The sequence below is a fragment of the Parambassis ranga genome, chromosome 17 (assembly GCF_900634625.1).
Source record: "Parambassis ranga chromosome 17, fParRan2.1, whole genome shotgun sequence".
NCBI classification, from domain to species: Eukaryota; Metazoa; Chordata; class Actinopteri; family Ambassidae; genus Parambassis; species Parambassis ranga.
Genome location: NC_041037.1, coordinates 6,312,064 through 6,335,611, shown reverse-complemented (window position 1 = coordinate 6,335,611; position 23,548 = coordinate 6,312,064). Strand labels below are relative to the sequence as shown.

At 40.9% G+C, this 23,548-nt stretch overlaps 1 protein-coding gene across 4 annotated transcripts in view; it reads right to left on the bottom strand.

Moving 5' to 3' along the window:
• arhgap21b (Rho GTPase activating protein 21b) overlaps nt 1-22,941 on the bottom strand; it is a 29,980-nt gene extending 7,039 nt beyond the window's left edge. For 2 of the 4 annotated variants that reach the window (XM_028426679.1, XM_028426680.1), the window contains exons 1-16: nt 22,696-22,941; nt 21,595-21,796; nt 15,185-15,367; nt 15,018-15,039; nt 11,415-11,507; nt 11,047-11,125; nt 10,915-10,969; nt 5,516-7,082; nt 3,010-3,156; nt 2,727-2,829; nt 2,599-2,644; nt 1,988-2,113; nt 1,599-1,898; nt 622-683; nt 357-499; nt 128-270 (exon numbers count right to left, since the gene is read on the bottom strand). In XM_028426679.1, the coding sequence (XP_028282480.1) occupies nt 128-270; nt 357-499; nt 622-683; nt 1,599-1,898; nt 1,988-2,113; nt 2,599-2,644; nt 2,727-2,829; nt 3,010-3,156; nt 5,516-7,082; nt 10,915-10,969; nt 11,047-11,125; nt 11,415-11,507; nt 15,018-15,039; nt 15,185-15,367; nt 21,595-21,663 (3,138 nt within the window). In that variant the 5' untranslated portion in view covers nt 21,664-21,796; nt 22,696-22,941. Of the gene's footprint in view, nt 1-127; nt 271-356; nt 500-621; nt 684-1,598; nt 1,899-1,987; nt 2,114-2,598; nt 2,645-2,726; nt 2,830-3,009; nt 3,157-5,515; nt 7,083-8,631; nt 8,770-8,801; nt 9,356-10,914; nt 10,970-11,046; nt 11,126-11,414; nt 11,508-15,017; nt 15,040-15,184; nt 15,368-21,594; nt 21,797-22,695 lie in introns of those variants that run through there. The other 2 variants (XM_028426683.1, XM_028426681.1) reach the window with 2 other exon arrangements.
• Nucleotides 22,942-23,548: the final 607 nt, after the last annotated feature.

The window sequence follows — 23,548 nt, the reverse complement described above, 5'->3', positions numbered from 1 at the left end:
TGTCAGACAGAATCATACGCCACGTCAAAGGAGACACATGTTTGTCAGCAACAAAGTTCTCACATCATCCCGTTCTGAATGCAAAGCTACACGGTGTCATTTAAAAAAATAAGGACTGCAGACCCACCCTGTTAGTTTGTGCAGGTGGACAATCATCAAGTCGTACACCAAATGTAATGCCAGCTGGAGTCTTTTTTTCAAAAGGCTTCCTCATGATCCCTGCAATGCCGATTTTCCATGTGCCTCTGTCCCGTGGTGGACTTGACTCATCTGATAAGGGATATTGTACAAAGATAAGCCAACTGACATTTCCTCTGTCCACATTAACTTCCACATTGCAGCATTAAGCTCTCTACCTTTCAGCGTTCTCCGATCCTCGCCTGCTTTGGGAGAATGAGGACTGTACATTTTGCCATCTTTGCTTCCCAGGAAGGCCTGTTTGATGCTGAGGGACTGACGGGAGGTTTTGGGGGAGGGTTCTGACCTGCTGCTGGGTGCACTGATTAACATGACAAGAAAATAACATAGTAATTAACACGAGGTCGCTAGTAACTTAAACGAGCAGATGAATAGTTCAATACTGTGGATGAGCCCCAGGGGACACCGTGGAGTCCAGCATACCTCATCATGTTGTATTCTTTGATTTTTCTACTTATCAGGTCCTGGCTTGTTACAGCAGCATTCTGCAATGAGAGGATAAATACACTGAGAACGGTATAAAGGTAAGCATACATTTCTCTGGCATAGATGGCCTTCAAAATTATATATGGCAATTATAATGACATGAAAGTTCATGCAAAGATGCAACCAGATCTGGATGTGTACAAATATACATGTTTTCAGGTTATATCTTTTGATATAAAAGATCTCTGTTAACAGGCCTGCAATCTGATCTCTAAATGAATCTTAACAGTACTAAAAATGTTTCTGTATCACACAAAAACAGTCTCAAAGGAAGAAATTTAAATATTCCACACCCTGGTTAGAAAGGATATTAATAAAATGGGCTGTACTATAATAGTTAGAGTGTATCGTAAGTACATTTAAATTTCCCAACTTCTTCCAGCCCCACCTGATCATGTACTAGCATTCTTCTGCCTGAGATATCCAAATGAATTACTGCCAGAACATATAATTTCACAAGATCATGCTGAAAGGAGCTGAGCTGATTGGCTCTCAGTCAGCAGTGGAATGTCCCCCTCACACCCCAACAAGTGCCACCTGTGTGTTTTTTCTTTTGTTCAGAGTGAGGTCAGAGTGAAAAGGTTTCAGATGGCATCGTACTCTAGCTTTTGTTAAACATCTTATAAATGAATCCTTTCTATCTCACTGAGCTGTTCATTGTGTTTTATTCAAAGACAGACTGTGGTTCACTTTGTTAACCTGATGGGTGTGCCTGACGTTTCATTGAAAAGTTTTGTGTGGTGTGCTCTAAACCAGCTTGTTTGTCCTGTAACTCTAAACAACTGACCCAAGGTGACGCATTATGAACGATGAAAGAGTCAAATGTCCTAAAATTCTTCTAAACCTCCATGAGTGGTAATAAACACGACTTGTTTACACAGATGAGGACACAGCATTAGTCTTAATAGACACACCTCTTCATCGGGGTTACTGTTTTCCTGAATGACTGCAATCCAAGACAGCATGTCGTCCCTCCCCTCGGCCTGAAAAAGATACTCGCAGTCTGATGTAGTTAACCGCAGCACATTCTTGCGTCTTGTGTCGCTGTAGGAGATGTCAATCAGACAGGCCGTGATGCTAATTCGCAGTGGGTCCTCATCGGATTGCATCGAAGAATGAGACAGTGCATCCTTCCTGTCTTTGTAAAGGGTCAGGGTGTGACCTTGTAAAACAGTATACATTTGCTTCCATGATCTCATTCCCCCAGTGACACGCTGAAGAAGCAGACAGAGAAAGGAGATAAACAATCACATCACAAAATGGAACAAATGTAAAGTGCATTAAAATAAAGGTATAGACATACCTTATTCTTATCTGTACTAAGTTGCCTAAAGTTCAGGAACCCTTCTTTGGAAGAATTAGCGAAGATATCTGCAGAGGAGTCCCTTCTAGATCCAGAATCCCCAGATGATTTATGCCCATCCAGAGCCTGCAAATGTGGACATACATGTTTTTGTGGTATTACTGGCTGACAACAGTGAGACATAAAACACAAGGAGAGCGTGAGGTAAGAGTGACATGAAACACTTTCAGATAGAATCAGACTGGGGTGTCACGTTTGTGCGCTTACAAGGATATCCCAATATCTGAAGAATACACGTCCAAGGGAAGCCAGTGAATATAAATAGAGCAAATATCAATGCCTCACTGTAAATACAAATCAAACACCCTTTTAAACAGCATTATGAAGAAGAACAGAAGACTTCTTTAAGTTCACAGGCCCTGGTGTAGTGGTGGCCCCTGAATGCATCATGGGTGTCATAGATGAATATATTCCAAGTCTTTAAATTGTGATCGTCTCAAATGAAATACAAGAAATGCTCTGTATCAGGAGGTGTATGTATTTGAAGAAAAAAAAAGTTGTATAATGACATTAGAAAACCCTCTTTTGTGACTAATTCTGAAGTTCCTCACCTTTCTTAGACCTCTAAAGCTGGGCATGTGTTTGCTGGAAGACCTCCTGGATAGTAAGAGAATAAAGACAACATCAGACAAATCCATAACCAGATACAAAAAAAAGAAATGACTCATGATGCACTCACCCTCTGCCCTCCTCCTGGTAGTTGTCCAGACCCTCATCATATGACTTAGACCGCTCCGTTTTGCTGGCTGTGTCTGACTCCAGCAAAGCACTTCGCAGCGACTCTGTACAGTGATGATAAGTAATAATCCAACCCAAGTTATGAAGAATAATAAAGGCTTTCAGGTCATTGACAATTTAGAGATGAGCAAAATAATTTAGGGGATTTTATTTTAAATAATGAAACCACATTTTTTTACAGTAAAGCCTTAAATCATACACATCAACAATCCCTGGTCCATTACCTTGGTCATGTGACAGCTGACGACGAATTGGAGGGCATGGTGAGCCTGGACTGGAAACCTCTGTAGCTATGGATGGTGCAACAGATATCACAGCAGAGGGAGGAATCGGAGCTGCTTCACGGTCAACACTGGGGCTGACAGGCTCGTCTATGAAAATTAGGAAAAAATTCAGTGTGAACACATATGAAAACTAACTTCATATATTTCTGTTCTACAGCATGCTGCTTTTTAATATTAACACCGACTAGTCTAGTCCTGTTGCATTATGATTCATCGAACTGTATCTTTTATGCACTGTGTGTGTGTGAAATTAATTACTCATTCTGTGAGTCCTATGCCTAACATGCAGCAACACAGCTGAGAGTGGGAAAAGATCATCTCAACACTTTTTTTTTTGTTTTTCTGAGAGAGGAAAACAGGAAGTTTTTAACCCTCAAGTACCACCCGCTCTTGGCACTTCAAGGCCTGACACTGCTCAGAGTACAAAGCTGCTCTTTGCAGCCAAGGGGCTTTTGGAGCTAAATTTAAAAGCAAACGTCCCAGTTCCAGCCTGTACCCAAGTTTGAAACGGGGCAAAGAAGAAAGGATGTCACCATCTTCCTAACAAACACTCTTAGGCCACTTTACTAAGGACATATGCATCACAATGACAAACAACCAATTAAAATGTAGTAAGATAAGCTTTATTCTACCTGACCTGTCACTAAAATAAACAGAAAACTTTTAAATACACCTACATAAAAATGACAGGGCAAAATAACCCATTTAAAAGCTGGTAAAATAACGCTGGCTAATCTTGCACACGGAGGCCTGGACCATTTAAAATGGGCCATTGATGAGACCTTACTCAATTAGAGCACTGTTCGTTTGGACTGGGGCACCAATCCCAGATCACTGTCACTGCCTGCTTAGTCTGCACCTGGACTACCAAGCCTCCTAAACACGTATGGATCATTAAATAGACAGTAGATCATTGTTAGTGCAAGAAATACTGTACACCAATCTTGTCATGTTATCAGGTGTCAAATCTTAAAGATGTGTGTTTAGAAGACTTGTGTAACAGCAACATCCTTAATGAACCGATTAAAAAACCTGCATAAGATCCAAATGAAGCCAAATATAACAAAACTACACTTTCAGTTTAAAAGAAGTACAGTTCAAAACTCAAAAAATACAGCATTACAATGTTCATGAAACAAAACTGTGTGAAGGTATAACATTCTGCTTATCATCTGCAAAACTTCCTTCAAAGGGACCTACATTTAAATCTGAAACAAACTTTCCTCCCATGGGCCAAACTAAAGCTATAGCTGCCAATGACCTAGTTCTTTCTACCTACAAAGTACAAAATGTTTGTCCTTCCAGAAAACAGGTGCAACTTGTGTCAGCTACGGTTTGTATATGAACAACACGAACAATCGCTGACCTGTATCTTTGAATCTGAGGTCATGAGTTGGCTAATTCTCTAAAGAGTCATAAGGAACACTAACAAACCAAAACAAAAATCAACTGAATAGAATCTTATTTACTTTAAAACAACCCTTTTTCTTTTTTTAACTTTAATATGTGGTTCCACAGAAAGACTGCAAGAGGTACAGATGGCTAGACAGATACCCGAGCATACATAATACATACAGGAGGAGAGGCAGATGGAGAAAAGACTAAAGAAACTTACAGTACAGAGGGATATCTGAGCACAACAGATTTAGTAGGGTCCCATTTGCTAGTTTCAATTTTACAACAGAACCTTTAAGAAATCTAAAAGGTCCTCAGAATTGCCTCCAGCAATGTAACTATAGCAGTGTTCACAACAAACCACACCACTGAACATACTGAGTGTTCCCATTAAATATGAATATTTTCTCAGTGATGAACTCATTAGAAAAGATTCTCTAAAAAAAGACTCCACACTAAGCAAAGCTGTAAATTTAAATGTACTCAGAACTAGACTATAAACCCTGACACAGCAGCAAAAGAAAAACATTCTTGCAAACTGTCAGGAAGCACTTGTTCTCAGTTATGGTGCTACTGTTGTTTTTGAGATGACATTTAATCGCCACAAAATTCATTATGGGACAACCAAACCATAATATGATTCCTTCTGAGGAGAAACAAATCTAAGACAACAGTATATTAAGGGAGAATTCAATATATTCCAAAATACTTAAGCCATTCTTCTCTCTGCCCCGATTGAGGTAAACACCCCACAAACCCTCTATGAATGCCACAAAACCAGATAAATAATCTTCCCAGAGAGATTAATTTATCTGTAAACGCAATCTGTACATCTCCCTAACACTGTATTTACACACACACCCACCAAATCAGATTAACTGTGAAGCCATCATCTGTCTGACTGGGAACTCCAGTCATTTTAGCATCTATTGCGCTAACGCTATTACAAGCTACAGTATCAGCACTGTTAGTCTGAGACTTATTACTACCGCTAACTGTTGTTGCTATGACAACGTGGGGCTGTATGGCTTACTACAGACTACTCTCTTACCAATGAATGGAATGGAGTCCAGAGACTCATCCAAGTTGCTGGAGCAGGAGGTGTGACGTTCCTCAAGGCGACGGATGTGTATCTCTCGTCGTGCATCATTGGGAAGCCAGCATGCCGCAACATCTGCTGTAGAGTCTGCTCCATCATCATTTACAGCTAGGATGTAAGAGGGGTGTCGCAGTGGGCTGGGGTTCTTTCCAGAGGGAGGCTTCTCTCTTAGAACCACCCCCATCTCTGTGGGGCTTTGCCCATTGACCTGACTCTGGGAATCTACATGGGGTGGCTTGAGGATGCCAGGCCTCAAAGGTATCTCTTTTGCAGTAGAGCATGAAGAAGACCTATGTCCAACCAATGCTGCATCTCTGCCTGCCTCAGTGGGTTGCATGGTTTCTGCCCTCATCCTCTGGCCTTGTTGGTTAATGTGGCCTGCATGGTTTCCTTTGACAGAAACTCTTTGGTCGGCAAAAGAATGTTCAATACTTGTGCTCTTTGCAAAATGTGAGGGTCTGTCAGAGAGCATGGGAGAGGAGCGGGTCTGAAGAGCATCTGGTCCTTTAGAGTACAGAGAAGGGTTTGGCTCTCCTCGTATGCCACCACTGTATCCAGCTGAAGGCCTGTAGAGCATGGCGTGTCTAGGGATAGACTGTCTGCTGGGCCTCGTACCTTGGTCTGTCCTTCCATAGATTCCTCTTCTCTCAATGGGCCGAGCCAGCTCCGTAGGGTCCACATAGTCTGTAGAGCGTGCCCGGGCTTTGTGAACTAGACCATCTTGGGAAATGCTTTGAGGGGGCCAGTTCCTAGCATGGCTCATCTTCTCTGCACTGCTCATGCGATCCTGTGAGGCACTGCGTGGGGCAATCTGAAAGTGGGGTGGAGGTCCTTGGTATGACCGCTCATGGGAGGTGCTCCTCCGCCGTATCCCCTTAGGGCCCCAGTCTCCCCGGGGAATGTGATGAGAAGCAAAGTTGGCCTGATTGGAAGACCGCAAATTGTCCAGCCTCTCCTGGATAGTCCGACTACCGTGGGAATGGATTCCTTTGTTGTCAATGTACTCCCTGTATGTTTGGTAAGTGCGCCAATCAATATTTTGGTGGTTGCCTGGGTAGTGAGGTGCTTGACCACCATATGGAACCATTGCTGGCCCACTGGGATAGACATCAGCCTTTCGTGGGTGGGGATACTGGGCCAGAGACCCAGGCCTCCCTCTGACAAAGACAGGGTCCATGAAATCTATCCTGTGTGTTGGACCCATGTGCCCCATATGAGCTTTGTTAGAAGGAACCACCACTGTCCTCACGCTGTCGTTACGCATGCACACTGCCATTTGGCTTTTAGGGTATGATGGAGGAGGAGGAGGAGATGGGGGCACAGTTATCTCCTTGCGGTACCCATGATCCGAAGGTGCTGTAGGCCCTCGGCAGACCTGCCCCACTGAGTCTGTTGCCTGGGCCATGCCCGTAGGCTTACAGTCTACTCTGGGGTAGCATACTGGTGGTGGTTCTGGAATGTGACGGGCATTTCCACTGTAGCTACTGTGGCCACGGAGGTAGGCATCCTGGGAGTAGGCCTAAAGAAAAGAACAGAAAGCAGTGTTACAATAGAAAAGTACAGCCAGCATTTACAAGTTTGAGTAACATTCAAAAGTCTGGTACTAGATGTTAACAGAGAAGTCAAGCGTGATAATACAAATGTTACTGGATGCATGTGTGTGGGCAGTGAATGTTGCAGTATGAGTGAGCAGAGGCGTTTCAAGCAGTTCAGGGGTGTCATTGGTCTTCATCTGCTCCTTATTTAGAATTCTCATGGTAATGTTCGGAAATAGTACAGTATATACTAACCCACGGTAGAAAACATTTTTCACCGACAGAGGTATAAGGGTGGGGGGTCAAACAACATTTATAGTAAAGCAGTATTTCTATACCATTCCTGCCTAGGTTCTCTACACATCAACAGTTTTGCACAGCAGCTGTGATTTTCAGTGTGAAGACACAAAGCTTTCAGTTATACAAGAAATAAAAACACCTATTATAACTGCAACAATTATGCAACAATATGAACCCATACCAAGCAGCTAACGACTGGCATATTTGAACTATGTAACAATGAATGACAAACGTAGATATGTACCAGTGTCTCCACATACCTACCTCAGACTGACAGACTGCAACCTCAAAAAGGCAGCAGGTCGCCCATCCCTCATAGAGAAAGTGCTATTTTTAGCCTCCCTGATTATCGTCCAAGGTATAGAAGCCTATAATACAACATGGCCGGTACTAATATAATCATAAACACAAACAGGTAAAGCTTCCTCCAGGCTATTAGCACTGTGCTTGTAAGGCTCATGACATTTATCCGATTTACTCATAACATACCGTACATACAACAGGCAAGAGACGTGTTAAGTTATGAGGACTTTGATCCAATCTGGTGTCACAATCTTACATAAACCTGTATGAGCCACAGCAATCAGTGCTAGGCTCAGATCCTCCCTTCGCAAGCATGACTGTACATTGGAGTTCAGGGGTCAATGGCCTTTATCACACTAACGACATCTGACATGGAGGATGAAGACAGGGCGAGGCTTCACAAAGATGCCAGCTGGATGCCAACTCAAGTGCTTAATCTAACAGGTACTGCAGGCTCAGTGCATCGGCCATTTCTACCGACACATTTCTACACATTTGAATCGTAAGCACAGCCCTGACCGTGTAATGCTCACCAGAGAAGAGCAGTCATGTAAAACCTCAAAACTACATCAGGGAATGATGACATGCAAATGATACATGCGAACCAATACAGCAAGTACAACATGTCAACATCAAGTAGCTACCCAGTGTGCCATTTCCTTACCAGCTTAGTTGTTTCCCGAGAAAAAGGCTGCCGTTACAGCATGTGAAAACAAGAGCGTTAGGAAATCATGGCAGAGGGTGAAAAAGAAAAAAAGATGCCAGGAGAACAAAATGAATACAGAAGAGACAGAACAGAATCAAAGAGGAGAAAACATGAAACAGCCATAGGAATGCCTGAGCTTGACTTGCTAAAAATACACCGGAGCTGCAGCAGCAGTACAGAGGGATGGTGAAGCAGAAATGTAGCAGGGGTTGCCACGTTACGACCTGCCTGTGCCAGTCTGTCCTGGGTGAGGTGACAGGAGCAGAGTCTTGCCTCTCATGCTGATGTTAAGTCTCCACAGCTCTATCCATCTTCAGCCAGAATATTACGCTAACTGAACAAGGTGCCTCCAGTCTGTGTCTCTTTCTCTCTCCCTCCCTTTGCTATTACTCACATGACAGAAGCAGCAGCTGCTGATTATACATTCAGCTGTGATGGTACAGCTCCCCCTCCCACTCCATCCTCCTCTCTCCCTTTCCCTTAGTGTCAACCTGTTCCAAACACAAGGCAGTCAGCTGATTTTATCTACTGGTTTCAGCTCATCATTCATGCCGTTCTCTCTATTTTTCTCTGCTCTGTATTTCCTCTGCTTTTATGGCGCACAGTTCCCTCCCTTTTCTGCTCCTTGATTGTTCAATCTCTCTCTCTCTCTCTCTCTCTCTTTGCTAAGCAACTGCTGCCTGTCTCCAAGCAGTCAGTGTGTGCTGCCTCCTACGGTGCAATGTCTTGCTATTAGCATCTCTCATAACCCTCTTGTATTTATGGACAGCTCTCAACTCCATTAACAGACATTTTGCTGCCTGTTATTTGCAGGGCAATACTGGCATCACAACACAAGCGTAACAATGAATGAATAAACTGTGTGCAGATAGAAAACCAGAAGCAGGAGAGAGGGAGGAACCTACCAAAGAAGAGGGGTGGAGTAAGAGTCATGTGGTTATCATAAAAGAGAAGAATAAACTTAGAAATGGAACATGTGGAAGCAAAGTGTTAGGTGGATGTGACCTTTTATTTTTCCTTGACAGAACAAATTTAATTTTAGCCGACTTATGAAAAATACTAACAATCTCTTTCACGATATTTTAAATACTACTAAAATAACAACATACTTTTGAGGTGTGCAGAAGGACACGACCAGGTATATTAGCAATAAATAATAATACTGCGTTTCTGGGTTATTAGTTACATTAACTACGTTGTTAATTAGAGGATATTTTATTTGACCATAAAGGATCCCTATGGAACTATTGACAGGTAACCATATAATTAAAGAGTCCAGCTCTTTCATTCATAAACAAGCTATCAAATAACAACAAGCCCCTGGGAACACATTCTTGAGCATCCTGACAAAGCAGCTACAGATATGGAACAGATGAGTGCACCTTCACTTTGCCCTGATTGTGCAGAATGCATAGCAGCTACCACCAGCTGCAAGCGGTATGAATAAAACATTAACAATGAGGTCTCAAGTGTGCAAAGGTATGAAGGGCTATCTCTGCACTTAAAATAGTGTGGACAGCTGAACGTTTAGCATAATTTTATTAATGTTTGTATGGATATCCAATTGCTTTTATAACATGACAACTTACTATAGAATTTAATGTCATTCATTTAAACTTTGAGTCTCTTTATGAAAAACCCTCCTTAAATTCCTTAGTTAATATAATCAACAAATGACATTGAATACGTTGCTTTAAATACATGACAGCATGAATGGTTTATATTTTGGTCCAACAACAAAAGAAAAAAAAGGTGTAAAAGATTGTTTTTTATTTACAACAGATATCTTCAGATATTTAGTACTAAAACGTTTGTGTTTTTATATCCATAAGGAGGATTCCTTTATATTTCAAAAGACTTGAGATTCATCTTCCAGCTGGTATTCGTAAAATAATCTATAGCCTTTAATGTCACTATATCTTCATGTCTATAGCTCAAATGTGCCATTTTTTATCTGTCGTTAGGTGTGGTTACTATTTAAACATGACCATCTTGCAAACTCTAACTTCTTTCCTGGGATGCAACTTTGTCATGGAAACCAAAAAAATGTCAAAAAATGGAAACCAAAAAAAAAAAGAATGTCATTAAAAGGATAACCTTTTAATGACATTCTTTTTTTTTGGTTTCCATTTTTTGAATGCCACCTTATTTTTAAAAAAGAAAAAATATCCATACTGGTGAGGTTATGTAACATACTGCAATAATTTATCGGTATATGTATTTTGGGTACTGCATGCTCTAGCACTACATTTAGGCCATCAGCAGCAGCAGCAGCTCTGTGGGACAGAACGGCTGCTCTGGCCTGATTAGGAGGCCTAGATATAGAGAGCTCTGATGGGATAGGCCAGCTGCCTGCATCTCATGACTACTGTCCCAACATGAACACCTTAAACTGGAGCAGCTCTATGATAGAAGACTAATTATTCTGGGAGTAAAGGAAAAAGCATGGAGCATGTTGTTATACAAATGTATAAATAGAGAAAATAGAACTGTGAAGCAAAACTTACCAGTTGCAGTATATCCTCATCTTTTGGCATCACACAAAGTTCAAGGAAGTCACCACTGTGGAGGACAAGAGAAGTTTTTAAAGACGGAGAACAGTGCCCAGAATTAACCTAACAGACTTATAGTCTACCTACCTGTCCTGGATCAAGGATATAACTTCACAGTATGCCTTTCCAATGATGCTTGCTCCATTCACCTTCACTATCCTGTCACCTAAAAGAAAACAAAAAACAGCAATGACATTACGGAAAGCTGTGGTGAAAGACTGTAATATATTTGAGAAGTGTAGCTATAGCCAAGGGTAAAAAGCAAACAGCCTGAAATGAGTAGCAAGTTTAAGTGTGACATGTTCTTAGTATTAACAAAAAATAAATTAAAATTAAATAAAATGGCCAATGCTTCTGGGATATTGTCCTAATTTTTAAGAAACCATATTTTAGGGGGTTTTAATAACAAGGAAACCGATTCATATAAAAAGGAGAAACTGAAAACTAAATATTACCTGTGCAAAGCCCAGCTGCATGAGCAGGGCCACCTTCCTTGACTTGTTTCACAAAAATAGTGTCCATTGGTTCTAGCCTATTCCGCTGTCTTCCTGATGATTGTGAAGAAAAGAGTATAAATTATACAAACACCATATGATGCAAACACACAAAACATTTTCTTCAACAAAATCTTCAGATGATAATCTTTAAATGCAAGGAAAATAAAACATAACACTGTTCTTTTACTCACATGCACAAAAACTAAACCTAAAATGTTAACAACTAGCCTACCAATGAGTATCAAAATGAGCAGTAAATTGCTTCATGACATTTAGGTGAGAACAGAGAATGACTGTGCATGAGAAGAAGGGATAAACTAAGAGGTTTGTCACAAGATTTGGAAGAATGTGAATCAACAGTACGACAGCTAAACAAGCTGCGTTCAGGCCAATGCTTGCCCAAGTTTTTTTTGATTGGGAGAAAGAAAATCTCCACGGGGGGGAAACTGTGTGGTTTTAGGGAGCTGGATAAAAGTTGCTAAAGAAAAACCTGTTTGTTCATGCGGCTTCTGTCTCCTAGCAGCTGCATGGCCACAGGAAAAAAGGAAAGAAAGGAGAGAGAGAGAAACTAAGAGAAGGTAGAGTGACAGTGTGTTCAGCTGCACAACTCCCACTCTTTCCTTATAAACTGAGAAATAGGTCTGGGCACAGCTAAAGGGTGGCTAAAGACCATCCCTAGTAGTTAACATTCTGGTAGTCAGTGCACTACACCTCCTACGGAGGACAGATTCAGGAGAGTAGTCAACTATTGTAACATGTACCCTTTGGTACATGACAGCCCTTATGTTGCGAGTAGTTTAAAAATCTGTCAGGGTTAGCTGAACACTAATAACATACCTCACCAACACACACTTGTGACATTCCTCTTTTCCACACATGAGATTACTCATGCAGAATCACATTCTGGGGACTCACATTATGTAATACTGTAGAGTCCCACACAACCACAGCAGTAAGAAACACTCCCTCTGGTGGCTTACTGTAGGGTTGCACTTGCATTTCCTCAATTGAGCTGTCCAATAATACACAAACATCACTGTGAACATTTTAATTTTGGGGGCACTTCAGGTGTCTGGTCTTTGCTCAGAATTTAGAACATGGGAGCATTCATGATAATCTGAGCTAGTGACATTTTTGCCTGCAGCTGACTCATATTATGTCCAATTCACAGAAAGGGTTAATACAATAAAAATACATACATAATATGACAGAAAAAAAACTAATAAAACTGTTGCATACAACCTCCCAGTTTTAAAATGAATATTATTTGCTGTCAAGTTAAGCCTTCCTTCCTTGATGTGAAAAAGAATGACAAGTTGACAACTGAACATTAGATCACTAGTGCACCCAAACTTGACCCGAGTCATGACAGAAGAGCCTTGTCTAATGGGAAGCAGCACAGTCTAATACAATAAGAGAATTGATGGTGGTGTGGCACAGCGGAGAAGCCAGAGCTGCACATTCATAGCACAGATGCAGCGGTTTTAAACATAAATTCACACAGACACACTTTCTTTTAAACCAGACATGACTGAATGATCTGTCGCATCAAATGACCATCAACACATTGACAAGCAAAGGTCATACCAATACTAACTAACACAACTAAAATGTGTTATTGCTGAGACACAGCTGTTTTTTTTAAATTTACCATTTATTCAAAATCTAAACCCAAAATAAGAAGTTTACTTAAAACTGTCATTTGTAACAGTCTCTAAGCTCTCCTTAAGTTTGACCTTCTAATTTCTTTCTATCTATTGTTTTCCCTCAAACTTAACTCCGCCGACTGCACAGCAGCATTTCTGTTTCTTTACTGTAAATATGCTGACCCAGAATGGACTGAAATCATGTCAGGTTCTTCTTCAATTCTGGCTTGCTGCTACAGGTCGCTGTGTGCAGCATTATAAAACTTGCCAGGATTCTTTAACATTCTCTGGCTTACTCGGTCTGAAGCAGCAGGGCTGCAGAGCCGTCTCTTCATGAGTGTTTTGGGATGTAAAACATCACTTCTGCTTTAATGGCAACAGAGCTCTTCTGTTGTGTTAAAATGAAATTCAAATTTGGACAATGAGCAAGCTTAGTGCACGAGTTCCTGCATTTCCCCGTTGTTGCTAAAATCACAAAGGAGGTCAGAGACGAAGTTCACAACAGGAAATGAGACACCACAATACTATTTTAGCATGTGGTTATAGAAAGGTGCTGCATTAATCTATCAGGATTGACAAGCTATGCCACTAAGCGTTGGACGAGGTCCATAAAGCTTTTATTAGATGCAAAGATCCTTCTCACATTTCCTTGTTGAGCTGTAGAAAAATCCCAGAGGTAACTTTGAATTTGAAAAGACAAAGTTTGGAGATTCAAAATTTGTCAGATTGCTTGGGCTTCATATTATTCTCAGGTAAATTTTGTTAAGTTATGGACAGGTGGAATGCTTACGGTTTTAATAAGGAAATTGTGAACGTTTGTAAACTCCTTCTTTGTTCGAGTAGGAAAATCTTAGCTCTGTGTGAGCAACTAAAAAGAAGCCTCCTGTGTAAAGTCATTATCACCTGATGACTAATGTTTTTTTCCCTATCATTTATTTTGCCATGGAAAATGACTTATGCACACCAATGGTAAAACTAAAATAAATACATGTAACTTTACATGTACATACAGTTGTCTAAAACAAAAAACTGCCAACTTGTTCGTATCACCCAGCCCAAAACCAAACCCCCTTAGAACTGTAGGTGATGATCTCTGAGGAAATTATGGGGTTTCCCATGTGTAATGAAAACAGAAAAAGAAAAAAGAATATTTGTGCATATAATAATTATCTTCCTTCTCATGTGGAGGATGAATTACGGCACCAGTAAGTCCAGTTTAAAACTATGTTCTTGGCAGCATTGCATCAAAGTTTTGCTTGATCAAAATTCAAACTTTCAAAACAAAATATCTTGGTTTTTGCGATCACCAAATATTGTCATCAATTAAACCTTCACTGACGTACTAATGAAAACAAGTACATTACATTTACTCTGACAGCAGATACGCTTTACATTATATCTTTCTAGTATCAAACGACGGTAGTTTCTCTGGCCAGCAGATTAAAATTTTATGGTAATTGTATATAACTACTGTGTCTACCACTACCTAGCAAGAAATGTCAAGAGATTGTTTATGAATGTAATGAAAGTTGCACTACAGGAGGAATTTTATATCACACGAAAGACAAAAAACTGAATTTGTGCATTGTGACTAACAAGTGGAAAGAGAGTCAAACACACAACCCAGTAAAATCTGAGGCCATCTCTTTCAAACAGCTTTTTTGGTGAGAGGGGAAAGCAGTAAAAACAACGAAGTGAAACAATATGAGCCAGGTCAGTACATCAACAGGTGCTGCTGACCAAACCTTTCATGCCTTCACAAAGGTCAGTGACACATTGTTCTCACTGCATAAGGAAACAGAAAGAGCCAAAAAAAAGCGGATGGATTATAACTTATTACAAGTCAGAAGCAGTACTCTGAATCAGCCGTGCAGCTGAAAGGCGGGACTTAAAGAGGAAAAGACTTTCTGCTTACCTCGGCGGCCATGATCTTCCTCCTGTGAAAACAAAAAATAATTTAGGTGACTTTTCTGATCATGGTCACAGAATTTAGGCACCAAACTCTGCTGCCTTATGTGATAATAGCCTAGAAGTACTTAAGTCTGTGAAATTCATGAACATATGTGCAAGCCTGAAATGTACCGGGAAGCAGTGGAGAGTTGATTCTGGCGGGTACACAATGAAGTGCCGGAGAGTGAAACCGAAGCCTTGAGACGTACGACATAAACGCACAGTTTTCGGCCTTGGCCATGAGAACGGTTCATCTTCTGTCAGGTATTGTGCTGCAGGAGAATCAGCCAGGCTCCTCCACTCTGGAGAGTCACTCTAAACACAGAGAAAGATGAATTATAAATTGCATTAAATAGGATTGTAAACACTGAAGTTTATCTACTTCTGCAACATGTTACAATGCAAAACGCTAAAACCAAGATACAACACATGTATAAGCAATCATTACATTTGGACATGATGTAGAGGAGAGGAGGCTTTTTAAAACATTAGTGGTTGTGCAGTGTTTACTTCACACTATCTCATTTTCACAGCTGGAGCAAAGCATGTCAGGCTTCAGGCCTTTGGACACCCATTCGTGTGTTTACTGGCTATTTATAGCTTTGCACCTTTGTGGTATCATATGTGCAGCAACTCACCTTTTACTAAGATCACCCCATATCATATTCCCTGTTTCAGTATGACTTTCAGGAACACCTCTAGCCAGCCTGTCATTTGTTTCTACACTGGGAAAAATTTCTGGCTCACCATTTCTCAAACAACACTTGTCCCCTCCCCCCAAAGCAGAGCCTTCCCCCCCACAAGTGAGGAATTTGATGAGCTTGCATTCGTGCTATCTCTGCCTGTGCTGATATGTTTAGTAAAATGTCAGTAAATCAGAATAAGTTACAACCATGTTAACACAAACTATGATAAACAAAGACTTCAGAGATTATTGCACTACAACACATCTGATGTATATTTGAAGCAAAAGAGATCCAAATAAATCAGAGCAGCTAGCACACTTAATCCAGCTGTTAGTAGAGTAGTGAATGAGCCAAACCACACTACAAAAAACAAACACGAGCAACAATTTGTTCACACCAACTCAAACTGACTGACTTTTCAGAGTATGTCACAGAATATGAACAATCACTCTCACGCCCAATGGTTTATTAGAAATGTGTAGTGTGTGCCTGGAGCTGTGTACCAAGTTAAAGCATGTTTCGCTGCACTCTGTGCCGTCTTCTCAGCAACTGTTTCTCAGATTTGTAATCACATAAACAAAAAACATTAACATCAAAATTTATAAAAAGTGAGTCATTAATAACATAAAAAGAGATCACATGGATCATGTAAAAAGTAAAAACCCCCTGCACTACCAGCTGGGAAACAGAGCTGCAGGTGCAGCTGACACCCATGTTTTTGATGAAACTAGCAAAACAGGTTTTACTGTCTATCACCAGGCTTTGGCTCATCTGTGATACTAGGACGTCCATGTTGAAGTCTGTGTCTGTACAAGGCTTAGGTGCATTCATAACACTGCAAAACATTTAAATCTGCACCCAGAGAGGTGTTTCTAGTGATATGACTATGGATCAACTGGATGCTTAAAATGCCTGAGTTGCCGGCCTCATGCCCCCAGGGCAAGCCAATCCCTGGACTGGATCTGATTTACCAGCCAATACACGGGGCAATTTCCAGCCCTCTGATCTTTAGATGTGGGCGACAGAGGGGGTGTGGGCCTCACAGCAGACGCATGCCATGCAGTGTTATCATTGCAACTTGCATAGTTAATACTATTGTGACATTCCAGGTCAATAAATTCCAGACCCACATTTCCCCTCGTGGATTCCACTCTTCCCTGAATATAAAACAACTATTATTAGAAGGAATACAACAGACTCTGGTGCAGACCCTATGAAGCAGATTCATACTGTGCCAGAGAGTCAAAGCAGAATCAACATAAAAGACAAAATTGTGAATACAAGGGGCACATAGAAAACACATAAAGGGAACACCCACATCAAAATGCACACCTATCCTTTCCTGCCCACAAATGAATGCCTCTCACCTATTTATGAATCACCAGAATGCCAGACTGATATTTGCACTGGGTGAGGCAGCTGAGAGAAGGTTTTCATCAGACATTTGTTCCTCTGCTGGATATCCCTGGAAATGAGAAGTGACCAGGCCTGTGTCCTAGGGCCAAGTTTCAATCGCCAGATCCCAGCTGCCACTCACAACCCTAATAGTGAACTGATCCTTTACTCTTTCTACAGCAGCTTTGTTTCCTTTTATGATAAAAGATAAAGCAATTCGCAGCTCCACCACACCAGTCCCTTTATTACACTATACATAACATAATTTGTTTGTGTGTGTTTTTGTGCTCATCTTCCTGCCGCACTAAATGCATATTTATCTCCAACAGGAATTGTCTAATAAATGCTCATTTACTCATGCTTGAGATACATTTGTAATAAACTACAATACCAGTTCCAGAAACTCACTGAGTCACTTTGAAAGAACTCCCTCAGTCTGGTGAAGGGGTTTGGGATGGAATGCCACAGAAAGCCTGGTAACAACTACCAGACTCTTGGTTTTTGTCTGGTACTGGGATCTGTTGTCTGTTTTAGCCCATATATAATGGCGGAACACACATTATGCATGAACATGAAATTATTTTAAGTAAAAAGTTAAATTCACAGTACATGTGGTCATCTTCCATGAGCTTGTGAGGTGACTATCACAGTGGTTCCTCTGCCACAAAGATGACAAGGCAGGCACACCAATACCACCTCTAAACTCCAGTGGAATCACTATACATGGACATCTGTTTACATGCTACATATACAGGCTAAATACATGCTCAGAAAGCAACTGGAATTTCCACCCTGTTCATTTAAAACCACATTGCACGGCCCATATGTCTAAAACCCTGAGCTGACGTCACCAAATGACACACTGCAAGCACCACATGACATCAGCGCAATCTTAAAATGTGAGAAAACCTAGTTCTCTGTGGGCTGCTAAATTCTACACCACATCCCATCCAAACCAAGCACTTAGCCGTGAAAAGCCTAAGATAATGATACAGAGGGCCACTGGTAAACCCTGGGCGTTCCAGTCTTGTAGTGCAGGAAAAGGTTAGGAGTATCATTACTCAAGTCTGTACTGACATGTGGTGTGTTTTGTGCATGCTTCCATTTGTAACAGAAGAATCTGACAGAATAGTTCTTGGCAGACGTTAATAGGAGACATCTTCTTAAATTGACTTGTGTTACAGTCACTTCTGACCTTAGTAGTCCACTAAAATAGCCTCTTTGTGTTCCGCTTGTGTCTAATGACTCACAATTCAAGTTACTATACAAGTTATTTAAACAAAACAAATAATGTCACTGTTTCTATCTGAAATGACATGGCCGCCTTAGTGCGAAGTGCTGGCACAGTAAGGAAAAATTGAATCACATAGCCCATCTCTTATGTTTTCTCCTGAGACACTGCAGACACAACCGTAATGCAACAGGAAGTAACAGGCTTCTTCTATCCAATTGAAGGTCAATTTTCCCTTCCGATTCCCATCAGATACGATGCCTGCACAGAGGGTTCTGTAAAAGGCAGCCAGCCTAAATGAGATAAACACTGAGCTTTAATGAAGCCAACATTGCGGGGACATAAGGAGGGGGTCTGTTTGTCAATAGCCCCCTGCAGTGCTAAATATGGACCCTTCTTCATCATCCATAACAATAATCTATTCTACTTCACTCACTCATTTCTGCTGTTCAACTGAAGCATGAAAAAGCCACATCATAAAAGAGTTTTAGCCGTATAACGAAGCAAAAACCATAGGCCAATCCAGAAGAATCCTACCACAGATAGGAGCAGAAGGATCACCACTTAATCTAAAACCCCTCTGCTGCTGCTTCTAACTATATCTGACCAGTGGAATCCAGTAGAGGAAACAAAGTGAAAGGCTGTTGTCTGCCATTTGGATTCAGCTGCAATGTTTGAATACCATGCACTACTCAGCAGATAAAGAAGACAGAGACTCCAGTGAAGAGGAAAACAAAATTCTTGATTTAGATACGATATTATGTCTTTCTGTAACTAGCTTTTGCCAACACAATAAATAAACACTTTCTACTGAACTAATGGTCACAACAGCTGTTTAAAGGTCAAAAGAAGAGAAAAAACCTGAAGAACAGAAGTGCTTAAATATTTAGGAAAATCAACAGAATCACTCACTAAATCCTATTTTTTTGTGATCTATGTTACATTGATTTTGAGTTAGTAACTGAGAATTTCCATATGGGCTTCATTACAAAACTGCCGTTTCATTATAGTCCTAATAGTTTAAAAAATTCCCATCTCCACATTTGCAGACATTAAAAGAATGAAAAATCTAAAGTCATTAAATCCACTGTCATTATTTCCAGAAAACTCCCAGGAGCGGTGACTCCAGGGGGGTTTCCGGCTCCAAATTAGCACATGAATTGTTTTGTGTGTTAGTCTTATAAGGAGTTCTTTAAAAAATCAACTGATTGCACTGCCACACCATTCTACAACATGTTTCTTACATACTAAGCTCCCTCTTCTGTCATATGACGAAAAGGTTATGTAACTATATGACTGCATCAGAAATTAAAGGCCATATAAAATCTTTTCATTACATTTATTTAGTAGTAACTAGGGCTGGGCGATAATCCATTTTATTGATTAATTCAAATTTGCTCTTTAGGACGATTTGTTTTTCATGGACATAGATTTTAACTTTCAGGGCTGACGCACCCCCCTATGCTCCCATAGTTTAAAGTGGGCTGAGCCCTCCCCCAACTGTATCCAACACTTAAACAACATGGCAGCCGGCAGAGAAGAGCTAGCCCCTAAAAAGGCAGTTTGGTTGGAAGTGGTTCAAGTTTTGAGGCATCAGAGCCAGAAACAAGCATGCCTTGCAAAGATCTTTAATAACACCGATGTGGCACTCCTGATCCCCCACGTCACTGCGTATGTAGTAGCGCATGCGATTGAAAGAGTGAGAGCTCGCATTAATACAAGATCTTTAAACAAAACCCAGGTTTTTGGGCCATGTCAACAACCCAGACGGAGCTAAATGCTGTGGGCTGAGAGACTGAGGACTGTAGCCTGATGCCGGTCTGAGAGTTCAGACTGCATGTGGAAGAAGACCGAAGTGACTCGCTGCTTTTATAATGTCCTTCAATCATGATGCCAGTGCACTGGCTCGCTAGTTAGCTAACTTGTTAGCTACTGTCTGCTAACATAAGTCCGTCCATCAATGACGGGCTGATTAACATTAAACTCTCTCTTCACTACCACAGCCTGCCCCATGACACAGACTTGTTGCCCATAACAGGTTGTGGGGATGCTGAAAATATAACAATTTTAACTTCAAGATGTTTTTTTTATTATTTCAGCACCTCTGGTTTCATGTGAAAAAAACCAGAGATATTATATTATATTTATTTTTAAGCCATATCGCCCAGCCCTAGTAGTAACTATATAGTTGAAATAAAAGAAAGCAAATGTTGTGCAATTGCGATAATGGCTGTCTCTGCAGAGTGAATTGCAACAGAGTGTGTTTCAGTTGTTTGCACAGTCCACTGGTAGGCCATGTTTCATATCAAAGTGCTGTTTGCTTTTCAGCCCACATGAAAAGGCACTCATATTCCTAATTAATGCTCAATTAGCTTCTGAAAAATTTAGATTTTGTGCCTCTGGAAAAGAATGATTTATATGAATAAATTAAAAACAAATCTAATAAGACCGACCATTGCTTTGTAATTGATTGACGTCCTTGTTGGGTTTTTATTTACACCCCTGAGCTCTGTGCAGTGATATAAAATAAAATTTAGAACCTGCTTGTTAAAAGTAACAACGTAATGAGCCTTACATCCCTTATTTACAGCGTGTCCACATAGAAACAGGGAGGCTCAAATAACGAGCTGAATATTAGATTAGAAGCAATGGAGGAAATCAAAGAAAACTTCAGATTCTATAAATAGGTGCCCTTCCATTTCAAAGAGCATGGGTTGCAATGTAGTATACGATGAGGGTCTTCATTCAGACAACAAGCTTTCAGAGGAGCAGATGGTGTCCTGTCTGGTATTACAGGGGTCACAGCTTAAAAATCTGAAAAGGCAGACTTGAATAAACTCTTTCATCACTGTTGTCTCCTCCACCACTTAAAATTCAAAATCAAATTTAATACTTTTCTGCAGTAAAAACAAGGTTTTCCATCTATTCATCAACAATGTTCAAGAGAAGAGAAAACACAAGAAAAAACCGTAACAAATGTCACAAAAAGTCAATTATGAAAAGAGCTAAAACAGTCAAAACAAAGAGCAAAAAGATCCAACAGAAGTGGTTACAAGACCAAACAGCTGGTCGTATCTAGGAAAAATTACTCCCTCCACACACAAACCACACTAAAGGAGGGGACACTGAAACCACAGAGTCAGCTGGCCCCAAATATCACTTTCATGATCTGCATTGTGTCACGATTTTACAAAGAGTTGCGCCTGAGATTTGACGATGTATGGGTTTACCTCACAGTAGGAAGATCTTGCTCGTTGTCTCTCCTCCTCTTCACAGGGAGGAATCCAACGTGATGCCATTATTCAACTTTGTTTAAAATCCAGTTGTCTGTGAATGCCCACATCGAAAAAAAGTGTAGCTCCAGTGGGGTGACACAAAAAATGTCTTCCTCTCCGACTTACACCTCCATTATTGCAGTTGTCCGTGGTCCATCTGGAAAGGGGGGTGTGTGTTAGATGAATTAAAAACAGAATCAACTGCATCACACCCTGTTCAATAACCTTTGTAACAACTTGAATGAGCAGATCAGCTGTTTTTAAATAGTAGACCATTGGTGCTTAATTCTGGACAGTCGGTATTCTCAACAGCTCTCAACCAATGTCTATTTTCTACCTGATGTTTTTGTGTCATCTCTGTATAATAACCTTTCACACTCAGGTCCTGTATAACAGGCTGACTCAGAGTCACAGTATGTGGCACTGTATCAAGAAATAAGGCACAAGAAAAAGCACTTCAATGGACTAAACATATTTTATTAAGTGTCAGGTAGAGTTTTGAAGACACGCTGAGGACAGGTTACGTGACAAAACACCACATCACTGTGTTATTATCCATTAATAATTTAGCAACGTTGTCAACGGCTCGGGGCACAACAACGTGGATAGTCAGCACTGCATAATGAATGGCCAAGCAACAAGTGGACTACGGGGCGAAGTCTCATTTAACATTAAGCTACGTAACCCTACAGAAAGTGTGCTGAAACGTGTATCCCTATTGTTTTTCGATAGTAAGTCGACCAATTAGCGTGCGAATAAAAAAAAAAATTCAATCATTTGTTTGAGATCGATGTTCAACCGAGGCACGGACAGAGCGTGTCGAGCTGTTGTTCTCAAACACTCAACAAAAGAAGCGTTGCCTTTGTTACTTTTCATTATTTACCACCACAAAAGGTCTTCAAGTACACGTGAGACACTGTAGTTCATATCCACGTTAACTATTATGTGGTCCCCATATGTAAAAGTCTTGTAAAGTAGCCAAAAGCAAACCAACTGCGGCAATGGGCTGCTAGCGGTTAGCACTCATGCTAACGGCTGGAGTTTAAACAAAGTTACCTGTGTAGTTGAGAAGCGTCATTACAGGCGGGCAGCGGCGGCGGTGGTTGTCCGTAAAAGCGAGCAAGCAGAGTAAAAACATAGCGTGGGAGCTCCTGTGTGGTCAGGCGGTGTCATAATTTAATATAGTTTGAGTACAAACGACTTCCCGGTGATTAATCCAAACCCACTCAGTAGAGACGCATGGTGCAGTTTTGAAGCTGGAATTTTTTTTTTTTTGCTTCCAGCGTTCCCGACTCTCCGGGAGTCCACCTTCGGTCAACAGGACACTTTCAGCCAATCAGAAGCGACCTTGTATTTGATAGAGCCAATCAGGCGTGAGTTTACAAAAGTCGCCGCTGCGCTTGTAAAAAAAAAAAAAAAAAAAAGTGGTGTTTTTTTTAACCGTTCTGGCAGCAGAGAGAGCAGCGTACACAACACAGGAGTCCCTCATCAGGACAAAGTAGAACAAACACAGTCAGACACGCTGAGCGAGATCTGTACAAAAAAAAAACAAACATTCAAAACACAACCCGCTTTCGAATCATATACACAACAAGGGTGAACCAGGAGTCACATGTCCTGGTTCACAGTGAGGTCGAGCTTGGGCATGTGGATGGCAGGTCACACATACCACGCTGCACATGATCTTTTTCCCTCATCATAGCCGAAATATAAACTTTGTTTACATTAAAAATATACTCATTCCTTTACAATAAAGACACAGAAAGAGTTTCACAACCTAAAATAAGCGCTGCATCTAGTCTCGGGCCTGACAAATGTCCCTTTATGCCTCCCTAACATAAGGGGCCACCTGTTCTTGGGATAGTGGCTTTTGTTGCAGAGGTCAGTTTAGGGAGGAGACTTTCACAGG